Source organism: Crocuta crocuta, unplaced genomic scaffold (genome assembly GCF_008692635.1).
Source record: "Crocuta crocuta isolate KB4526 unplaced genomic scaffold, BGI_CrCroc_1.0 scaffold3, whole genome shotgun sequence".
Lineage (NCBI taxonomy): Eukaryota > Metazoa > Chordata > Mammalia > Carnivora > Hyaenidae > Crocuta > Crocuta crocuta.
The window spans coordinates 11,196,907-11,209,065 of record NW_027529934.1 but is presented as its reverse complement, the minus strand read 5'-3'; the positions used below and the strand labels follow the sequence as shown (position 1 = coordinate 11,209,065).

General features: G+C 35.9%; 1 protein-coding gene across 1 annotated transcript in view; it reads right to left on the bottom strand.

The window, feature by feature from the left end:
* Positions 1-12,159, bottom strand: part of HMCN1 (hemicentin 1) — a 442,670-nt gene that overhangs the window by 280,347 nt on the left and 150,164 nt on the right. Inside the window, exon 5 of the mRNA XM_077763274.1 lies at positions 1,625-1,796. Coding sequence (XP_077619400.1) covers positions 1,625-1,796 — 172 coding nt within the window. The remainder of the gene's footprint in view (positions 1-1,624; positions 1,797-12,159) is intronic.

The window sequence follows — 12,159 nt, the reverse complement described above, 5'->3', positions numbered from 1 at the left end:
ATGGTATTACTAACATGAGAGCCTTGGGCACATTTGTGCACAAAATCCAAAACGTTAGCCTGTGCTCCATGAAACACAGGAGAAGGCTTTTACTGTCCTATTTAAAGGAGGCGGTAGAATAAAGCAGCATGATACCATCTCCTATGACTTGAGATTTATCGAAAGTATCTAATAGTTGGGACCTAGAGAAGAAGAAAAGCAAAGTTGGAATTAAGCCATAGCTTAGTTGGGCACTCTTTCCTATGGACTCCTTCTGCAGCTATATAAACAAATCAATTATAAGAATCTATGTTTGCATCAGAGGCTTTACAATTACTATAAATAACTTTTAAAATGTCAATTACTTTTTTAAAGTAGTAGAAACATAATACAGTGGATATGGATATTTTTAATTACCCAGGTAGTGAAGACTATAAATCTTTCCTGGGTACCATGAAAAGTTAGAATGGAATGAGACCTCACAAGACAAATTCATGTATTCGGCTAAACCTGGAGGAGTCTTGAAAAATAGGTCTTGCTTGTTTTGTAAACTTCCTCTTTGATTGGTAGTATGAATGGTCTTTGAGGACGATTTCCTATACTGTTTTCTTTCAGGCATTAGTTATTTCCTAAGACTAAAATTGAATAAGTAAGCTAGTTACTCTCTTCCAGGTACAAATACTCACAAATAGGTTTAAGGAAAGCAACACACTGGGGCGCCTGGGTGGCTCCGTCGGTTAAATGCCCGACTTTACCTCAGGCCATGATCTCACACTCTGTGAGTTTGAGCCCCATGTTGGGCTCTGTGCTGACAGCTCAGAGCCTGGAGCCTCTCTCAGGTTCTGTGTCTCCCGCGCTCTCTGCCCCTCCCGTGCTCATGCTCTGTCTCTCTCTGTCTCTTAATAATAAACAAAAAGGTTTAAAAAATTAAAAATTAAAAAAAAAAAGCTTTAGTAGCCACAATGGAAATGATAATATGTTGCAAACATCAATAGGTTAAAAAAAATCTAAATGCAAATAGTAGGGAAAATGAGGTTTCTATCTTTATTAGATTCCTTTACAAAGTAAGTCTTATTATAATATTCAACTAGCCACAGAATCAGGCCAATTCTTAGGGCTATGACATATAATTGAGGAAGCAAAATAAATTAAAACCATTATCCTAATAAGAATACGAATTTGGTTTTTAACTGTCTTCTATAAAATTAAGCCTTATCCAGAAGACAATATGGTAAAAAAATTAGGCAGTTGTTTTAAATGGAAGTGTTTCATGTGATTCATTAAAAATAACATAAAATACTGAATTTTACAGAATATGTTACTGTGAAATATTTCCTCATACATAAGTTAGGAAAATATAGTTTCAGGCTCAATTTGAATAATTTTTCTTTTGAGTAGTTTAGCTACAATTAAGTTGCTAAATCTGATCTGTGTAAATTATTAGGAGTTTCAGTTTTTGGAATCTCATGTTAATTCAATACTTATGACTAAAAAGTTTTATTCTTTAAATAAATCTTTCATAGTCACTTTTGAATTTACTGAATTTATTCATAAAGCTAGCATTAACTTGACATAAATAAAGGTCCAAAACCTTTTACCTTTCATGGTTTTCATATTTTATTATATGATGTATGATATATCTCACCTAAAGGATTGCGAATTTCAATCCCTGGAGAAGGGCCACTCAGAGACACAGTAACCTCTTTTAGGCTGGGATCAAAAGGAATTTTCCAAGTGTTTACAGCTTGCTCCAAATGATCTGTTGATAACAGGTGAACTTTAGAAGACTGTACTGCTTCCTCTACCCATTTTAACACCTATAAAAGAAAAGAAGAAGTGTCAGTGATGTCAGAAACACATTGAGTTTTATACATACATGACTTCCAGATACAGCATTTCTCTTTGGTTGATCGCATGAATCAGAAACTTCCTGTACTAGAATGGGGTTTCGTTCCGTCACAGTGAAGAGAAAGCTTTTCCTACACCCAGTTATTGTAATAGCATCAGAATAAAATACTAGTTTAATCCAGTCTCAAATTTCAAGTTTTCTATTTGGAATAATAGATTAAAAATGAGATTATGGTGTCCAAAAGCCAGTAAAGTGAAATAAGCAGAGATATTATAGACAGCTTTATATTTTTCAAGAGAAATAAAAAGAACCTATAAAAAACACAGTATTGCCAATATTGTGAGTGCCTTTTCCCTCCATTCTCTCTTTCTGGATTTCCTTTAAGATCTAATTTTTAAAAGACAATTGGCAAATTATCTAATCCAATTTCAATATATTGGGTCTATGAATTACCGGAATATGGTATATTGTAATTATATATGGAATATTGTAATACACATTGCAGTATATCAAATGTTGAAAAATAATTGCAATGCCAGCAAAATATTCATTTTTTATGTTGAAATAAATAAGTACCAAAAATAATGGAAGAAATTAACCACTGTATTTTTTGAAAAATAGAAAAATATTTCAGATTAGAACAAATTAGTGTAGTTTGCAAACACTGTCTTTGGGAAAATATTAAGAAATTAGGTTATAAAAAGGTGTTCATGCTTCACTGTAAACAAGAAGGACTTCCAGTTCTCAGAAGTGTTCTGCAGCAGCAAATACAAGTTCTCCTTAAACAAATAGTGCAGGTCTGGACAGGAACTGCTTAGTTGAACTTACTACAATTAATTCTAAATCATGATAACCTTTAATCTACCTCTGATTTTCCTCTGGTTCATGTATCTTTCAAGAATATAGCCTATCATGAATAATTTCCCTTGTAATTATGCATAAATTACTAAACAGAGCTGAATATTAAGCTACAGCCTGTTTGAAATAAATAAAAAACTTCTTTTTAACTACAATACCAGCAGTCACAAATCAGTCCAACATCAAGTACTATGCAATAACTACATCCTCTATAAAAACTATCCCTTGATTTTTGTCTGCAAGGATGAGGAAAGTAGCTAATACATCCCATAAGTAACAACGGTTAGGCAATTATGTTCATTTATAAGACACATGTTTCTGGTTCAAGCTACTCGTCCAGGTTCTAAGTATTTTAGTCAATATTTAGTAACCCTCTTCCTCTCTGAACTAGTGTTTACTAAATTTTTTGCGTGCTTTATACATTGTTTAATTTTAATGAATCTTCCGGTCTTTTCTCCAGGGTCAAGAACTGCCCACATCTCTTTCATGTTTGCACATCCAAAACCAAGTGGCATGCTGTACACATGATAAAGGTGGGAAATGCACTAATGTCCACGAAGTTGGTCGTAATGAGGATAATAATGATGTCTTAAATACAAAATGTTACAAAACGTTATGGTAATTTATGAAACAGAACCCTTGCTGAAATAATATATGTAAAGTGCCCATCAAGGTAGTTGCCACATAACAGACAAATGTTTCCTTGCTGCTATATCTCAATTCCCTTCTCTTCCCCTCAAGGAATATTTCACCAGCGGCTTCATACGTGAAGGGAAAAAATCCATTCATGAAAGTCAGATAATATTTCTGTAAATGAAAAAAGAGAGACAAAGTAATTCCAGGCAGAAGAAAGGACCTGAGAAAATACATGAAGACAGAAGTACTCCAAATATGTTGGGAACACGAGTGAAGCCACTTTGCTTTAATTAAGTTTTCAGAAAAAGGGGAAGCAGAAGGTGAGGTTGGAAGCTGTGTCAAGGGCAGACTATGCATGATCATCTAGTCAGACTAGGCCATTTGGATTTTATCCTAAACACCCCAGTGAAAAATTACTGAAAGGCTTTAAGCAGAGGACTAACACAGTAAAAATGTTATTTTACAAGAAAACCCAAAAACCTTGCAATGGTGTCATAGACAAATTGAACAGAAAAACCAAATCCACTATAGTTAATTACCCCAAAATGAAATTACATATTTCCTCAAATTTTAACCTTATAAGGCACCTGGATTTTATTTACAAAATGAAGTATATATCCACATAACTGTCTAAAGAAGGAGATACCATATCTGAAAAATGGGTTTTCAGTGATCATACTTGAATAGAAATGTAAGGATCATCTGCTCAATAAATCTGTCCAGATGGCTATAGAAATCAGACTGGTTGTAGCTAATATTTGACCACAAATAAAACACATTTTAATAAGCTGAGTGTTGACATTTTTATTTCTTATACATAGGACATGGCTGTCTAATTCAAAGAACAGAAATACTGGCTTATTGTCTGAGAAAGCAATTGAGAAATGTGACTAATAACAAATAACTTTGAGGATAACGTCCAGTGAGGAGACGCAAGAGGGCAAAGGACAAGAAAAAATGGATAAATGAACAGAACATTTGTTTTAGTGGTAAGAGACTTACTGTGTTTATAAATAATTCTCAGTCGAAAAGAAGAAAAAGAATTAGCAAACATGAAGTGGACCCCACCTCATGTTTAACAATGAAATGCAACAGAAATGGAAGAGAAATTCTTGATTCAACCTTCTTTAAATGAATATTTACCTCTGGATGGCTCCTCAAATACATCTTTCCTTCAAACACAATGCAGAGAGGTTATGATATATCACTGGTAATCTATCCATTGTCTATTATGTATGCATATAAATCACTAAGTCCTAGGCATTCTTATGAAAACGGAAAACTTTCTAATTTAGTTGCATTTTCATAAGGCAAGTGGGTTCAAATGGTATGGAATATAAGAGCTTTTGAGTTTACTCAGTACTGTTTGCAATTCATCAACATTTATGAGGCTTTCAAAAAGGGATTACTATGTATCATTATGTTACTTGTGAAAGATACAGTACAGACTTCTGAAAAGTTACTTTTTTACCCACTTATAAAAAAATCAAATAGAAAACAGATGCAATCCATTCTGTTACAAAATACAGATTTGACCAACATATGCATAAATGAAAATCACTGCAGGCTACAGAATCACCATTAGTGAGATTTCTGGTCTCCATGTTGCCACATATAAGAAAAAAAAACTCTTTAATTGTCTAACCATGAGAAATGTTCTCATGAGATTGGAAATAATCTTCTGTTTTAATGGCAAATGGGACAGAACTAGAACAACATGAGAATCATTGAATCAGTAAATTTTTACTAACATAAAAGCTATTTCAAACCACTAGGGAATCATTAATTATATATTGAAAATTGTAATGTAAAAATGTTTCTCTAATGATTTATATCAGTTTATATGTCAAAGGACTTTTAAGACCGTCTAATACAGCTCCTTTATTTTATAGATAGGAAACAGATATTTGAAAGAGCTCCTGTACCTCTTAAACACCTAACCAGACTGATTCTAGCTCAATAATTATGTTTTATGTAAGACCCCTGTGTTCTTGAAGATACTCTCTTAGTTTGTATATTTTATATCCAATGTAATGATCAATATGTAAAAGTAAGACCATATACATATCAGAGAAAGGGTTAGTATCCAAAATCTATAAAGAACTTAACAAACTCAATACCCAAGAAACAAATAATCCAGTGAAGAAATGGGCAAAAGACATGAATAGACACTTCTCCCCAAAGAAGACATCCAGATGACCAAGTGACACATAAAAAAATGCTCAACATCACTCATTTTCAGGGAAATACAAATCAAAACTACAATGAGATACCACCTCACACTTGTCAAAAAGGCTAACAATAACAACTCAAGGCAACAACAGATGGTGAGGACGCAGAGAAAGAGGATCTCTTTTGCACTGCTGGTGGGAATGCAAACTAGTGCAGCCACTCTGGAAAACAGTACAGAGGTTCCTCAAAAAATTAAACATAGAACTACCCTACAACCCAGTAATGGCACTACTAGGTATTTATCCAAGGAATACATGTGTGCTGTTTCAAAGGGTCACATGCACCCCAATGTTTATAGCAGCCCTATTGGCAATAGCCAAAGTATGGAAAGAGCCCAAATGTCCATCAACGGATGAATGGATAAAGATGTGGTATATATATATTTGTGACAAGCCCTCTCTCAGCAACAAATTTTCAACGTTGAAGCTGAATAGGGTACAAACTTGCATATGTGGTCTTAAATGTGAGCATCAGGCTCTTTTTAGTTTTTATTTCTTTATTTGGTTAGTTAGCTTAGGATTTCAAAATGCAATCTTGGCAACAGATTTCTTTATTTGGTTAGTTAGCTTAGGATTTCAAAATACAATCCTGGCAACAATTCTTTGATACAGGTATGATTATCTCCATCTTATAGATGAAGAAACAAAAACGAAAACAAAACTGAGGCCTAGATCGCAAAGTTTTTAAGTCACACAACTAGAAATAAGCAGGTCTAGCCTTTTGATCCCAGTAATCTTGTACATTTTCTGAAGTATCATGAAGAAAAATAGCAGTTTTCAAGAATAGATCAGAAATAAAGCTAGTGAAAAACAAAAATCAGTGCATAGGTTTCTAATGAGTAGTAGCATGCAAAACAGTGATCTGATTAACTACACATTTTTATCACTATAGGGCAACAGATTACCAAGAATTAAATTGTATAAAAATAGTAAAGCCTTGGGGCGCCTGGGTGGCTCAGTTGGTTGAGCGTCTGACTTGGGCTCAGGTCATTATCTCACGGCTCGTGGGTTTGAGCCCCGCATCAGGCTCTGTGCTAACAGCTAGCTCAGAGCCTGGAGCCTGTTTCAGATTCTGCATCTCCCTCTCTCTCTGACCCTCCCCTGCTCATACTGTCTCTATCTCTCTATCAAAAATAAAAACAAAAACATTTTTAAAATTTTTAAAAAATAGTAAAGCCTTTAAATCCAGATTGTACTTGATGTGACAAAGACTTGCTACCTGTCCAAGAGCATCTTTTTGTGGTTAACCCTACATAATAGCAGAGGCAGGCTTCACTCTGATCCTCTGGATAACCAGGAGAGCCTTTTCCCCCCAGGTTCAAATTCATTTCTACTCTGCAATCCAGCAGACAGCCCATAATACAGAATATTCTTGGATGTCACCAAGTAGTTACTAAGCATCTACTGAGTATCAAGGATAGCATAAGATATTATAAATGTCAAAGAAATAGAAATGTATTTCCTGTCTTGTAAGATATGACAATCTAGATGGAGAAATGGGGTAGACATTAAAAACAAATTAAATAGCTCTTACTTTCAAGTAATAAATAAGCAAGATAAGAATACAAATGCTCAGGGGCGCCTGGGGGAGCTCAGTCAGTAAAGCATCTGACTTTAGCTCAGGTTATGATCTTGCAGTTCATGGGTTTGAGCCAGGTGCCGGACTCTGTGCTGACAGCTCGGACCCTGGAGCCTACTTCGGATTCTGTGTCTCCCTCTCTCTGCCCCTCCCCCACTCACGCTCCGTCTCTGTCTCTGCCTCTGCCTCTGTGTGTGTCTCTCTCTCAAGAATAAAAATAAACATTAAAGAAAAGAATACAGATGTTCAATGTATAGTCCTAAACTGTGATGCACTTTTCTACTCAAAAGGTTTTAATGATTCCCAGTTACATCCAGGATAAAGCCTAAGCCAAAAGAATACTAAAAGTCTGGCAATGTCAGCTGTCCACCTTGGATACAGGCAATAAAGAGGTGCATTGTCTGTAGGAAAGTTAAAAATAATAATAAGAAAACTTACTAAAAGTTGGTCTGTTTTTTTAATACCTCCATGTGACAGTAATCCTAAACAATGTCAAAGATTCCTCCTTGAAAAAAAGTCTTTGTTGTTCTGAAATCTAAACAATTGCTTATTGTTTAAACATGTAAGCTTCAAATTAGCACATTTTTATTACTTTCCCTTTAAGAAATGTTGTATTCTACATAGACATTAATTCAGAGAGCTTCCGTGTACATCAGGTACATGGTCATGCAAATTATGCTGCTCACTTTCAAGAGTAAGTAGATAGTACTGTGATCCTACGTATACCTGTGTTTGGGCAGCAGATTGGAGTTAAGCCTTGATAGCCCATGAGTTACATGATAGGACATGTGCTAACAAGATGGCTCCAGCATCTATGTTGAAATTAGGCTCTACGGGGAGCCAGGACAAAGCAAGGAGATCTTAACTGAGACTGACAAGACTGTGGAAGAGGTTGACTTAAAGGGATGGAGGCATGAGAATGAGATGGAAGCTCTCAGCTTGGGCATGCTAAATTTAAGATATCTATTTATTATACATCAGGTGGAAGTACAAAGGATGTATTTGGATATATAAACTGAACCAGTTCAGTTGAGAGATCCAGATAGGAGATATCATGGAATTTAAAGTCATGAAGTTTCCCTTGCAGCTCCTCCCCTCCCAGAACTTACACAAAGGAGGAAATATATCATCCTATAACAAGAACCTCAGATATCCACACATAATGGCTTGGAATGGTGCCTTGGAACAAGTTTTCCCTTGTTCTCATTCCAGGAAACCTTCAGATGACAATCTGCCCACCTTGTATATGTGCCTGCAGGGAGCAAATGCACTAACCATGTCAATACAAGTGTTCTAGACTTACAGCAGTCAGGTTTCTCACCATAGATGAATGAGATGGCATTCTGATTTTATAGAACACTGCTAGGAGTTTGGTTAATGACCGCCTCTTCTTGAGGATGGGTCCAGTCACAGAGTTAGCAAACCCAGCTTCACAGTTAGCAAATTTTAGCAAATCCACCACAGAAATGTCACACTGTGAGATCGCTTGAGAAGGTCTTCTGCTGCTTATAGCCACTTGTATTACTTTTTGTGTATCTAATACCTGCCTAACTTGGAAAATTGTACAGTGGACTTTTACAACATTGAGTGTTCAAAGACAAGTGTGGTTGGTGATTCACTGTACAAGTCTGTGCAATGCTTGCCATGCTTGTGTTAAGGGTATGCAAAATAAGAAATCATTTGTGCTATAAGTTTTTTTTAAGGACTTACTGGTGGAATGAAAATTTTGCCCAAGTCATTCAGAGAACAAGGGTTGTGGGAGGGGTTAGAAATGGGAACAGCACTAGGAAATTTGGGTTCAATGGGGACACTACCAAGAATTGATGACAAAAGTATCCCTCAATGTTCAACTCCATGAACATGTAAAACGTGTGTAAAACTACCACACTTTTAACATGATGGAAGTTCTCTAATATGCAACAGCCAAAACAAATAAAAGTACAGTTCAGGGGTGCTATGGCAGCTTAGTCAGCTGAGCACAGACTTCGGCTCAGGTCGTGACCTTATGGTTTGTGAGTTTGAGCCCCACATTGGGCTCTGCACTGGCAGTGGGACACCTACTTAGGATTCTCTCTTTTCCCTCTCTCTCTGCCCCTCCCCAGCTGGGGGTCTCTCAAAATAAATAAATAAACTTTAAAAAAAAACTTTAGAGAGGTACAGTCTACCCTATAGCACAGTCTTTTACATTATCAAACAAACAAAAAGTTTGAAGTATCTGAACATCTTACTTGAAAAAGATAAATTAGAGCAATTCACATTGCAAAGAAATTTTACATTTCATAAATGGGCTACAGGCTCTTGTCAAGTGCTTTTAATAGTCATTAAGTAACTAAGAGAAGAAGAGACTATGAGCTGAAATATCTCCAAGTTCTAGGGCACATCTTAATTTATAACAACTAAGAATAGTAGGTACTTAAAAACCCTCAAAATATACAATTCATTCCCAAGAAGAATTTTTAGGGTCTAAGATCTGGTTCAGGAATCTAATTTCAGCTGAGATTAAATCAATTTAGGGTAGAGAACTTATTTCTTTGGGGCAAATAAACATTTGCCAAATGTACTTCAGTCACACATTTCCGAGGAGGAATCAGAACACTTAATGACCACGTGACTACTCTATTGGCTTTAAGAAGCAGACTTATTCCGGGCTCCAAATTATAATTGTATAATTGTTGTTTTTATGGCTACCATTTTATCTATCTATCTATCTATCTATCTATCTATCTATCTATCTAATGATGGATGCTATTTAAAAAGCACTTACATGCTAAGCTCTTATACTAAGAACTTCACAAATTTTACTTCATTAAATTTTTTCCATACCCTGTAAATATTTACATTTTATTGTATGTAACACATTGTCAGTAAAGATAAGATACAATATTGCAAAAAATAGCAAAGAACCCTAAATCTCATGCTATTAACCATGGTAAGATTATAATATACAGTAAAGTTCTCTAGGTGTCCATCATCCCTCACATTCCTACCTTTGAAAGAAATCTTAGATTCCAACTGACCCAAGGAATAAAAGAGAGGGGCCAGGAAGAAGTGGGAGACGAAAGAAGGGAGGGAGGGAAAGAAGGAGGGAGGAAAGGTGGGAGAAGGGGAGAGAAGAAAACACAAATCAGATTTTGAGCTTCTAAGCACCTATGTCCTAGTAATTTAGAAGTGATTCAGTGGGTTTCAAGCATAATTTTGACTCTACGCAATTTTCAAATTATGCCTTAAGTTTAAAATGACATTCCTTCCCCCCATATACACTTAAAATGTAAATCCACTGTACTGTCATGTGTTTGTTGAGTTTGGGGAAAACACAGGAGAGGTGATTTAGACACAGTGAATACTTAATAGCCGTTGGCTGATTGATCTTACAATAAACTGCTCTTCTCAATGAGATGGGAAAATTTTATAGTCTATAGACTACCATTGTTTTCTTCCTTAATCATAACCATATTGGACCAAATAGGTCCTAACTCAGCTGGCTTTTAGACAAAGAACCCTAAATCTCATGCTATGAACCACTGTAAGAACTTGGGTGGGCACTGCAAACATTTCCCTTAATGACTTCACTGTCTCCACACTGATATGTTGATTTGCACCTTTCCTAATTTATACATTGTTTAGATATTTTAAAATTCAGTCAAGTTATAGGCAAGTTTCATTGATCACAGGCTATCCACCACTAAAAGGAGCCTTTTGTATACATTTGCTCCAACAAGTGTTGATTTTAAAGTAAGGTTCTCAAGATTTCATCACATTTCCCTTTTTCCAAATAGTCTCTTAAGAATTAATAACAAACTCAAAAACAAAGCTTTAGGAAGTATATATTCAAATGTCATACAGTACAGCTTTAAGTACATTCAATGAGGAGAGAAAGTGCAGGATTTTAAAGGTCCAGTCATCCAAAGTTTCCACAAGGCATAAATGCTAGTAACGATGTGTGCTTTAGGGAGTCAGGAAGAGGAGCCATCAATGTGGACTAAAATTATTGGGAAATGCTTTATAGAGGTGGTAAAACTTCAATGTTATACAGCTTTTAAAACCTGGCACCATGCACAAAAACCTCAGTAATGCTAACTCTTTCCAGATTCCCTCTAATCTTTAGTAAGGACCCTTCAATTTAAATAGCAGCCTGGACTTTACTGGTAACGTTAGCAATAATAATAACGTTAGCAATAGGTGACTATTCAGCTCTTGCCAAACATCTTCAGTCTCCCTTTTAAATTACAGTAAAACTTTATTAGCTCCTACAACTAAATCACCCCTCCAGAGACAGTAGTTGGAAACAACTGTGCATATCTTAGGAGGTCCCAAGGGTAAAAGAGGAAACTAAAGCAACACTCAAATTTGGGAAGTTAATGAAAGCAATGGAGTAAGTCAGAGAAAGACCCATCAACACATCAACAGGTACCAACAGGTAATCTAGTTTGAAAAAGGATAGATTGCATAGTAAAGGTGAAACAGAGGCAGGAGAATATATTTCAACACTGGGGGGTGGGGGAGGGAATAATGGGAAGAGCCATCCAATCCATAGCCTGTTAGGGTCTTTGGGCTAAATACTATCTCTATTTATGTTAAAACTAATTATCACAGTATATTAACAGCTGAAGGAAGAATAAAACAGACTTATGGCCTGAAAGGGATTTTATATTAAGTCAGTAAACATTTTAAGTACAGTCATTCTACCAAATAGTAGTTCTATGCTAGATACACAAGGGTGAAAAGAGTATTTTCCCTGCCCATGATGGTTTAACAAGGCCAGATTTTAAGCAACTAGATAACACATGCATTTGGCGTTCATTTTCACAACTAGGGTTGGGGCATCTGGGTGGCTCAGTTTAGTGTCCAACTCTTGGTTTCAGCTCATGGCATGATCTCATGGGTCATGAGTTTGACCCCTGCATCAGGCTCTGGGCTGACACCACAGAACCTGCTTGGATGGGACCATTCTCTCTCTCTCTCTCTCTCTCTGCCCCTCCTCCTCTCATGCTCTTTCTCTCTCTTTAAATAAATAAACTTTAATAAAA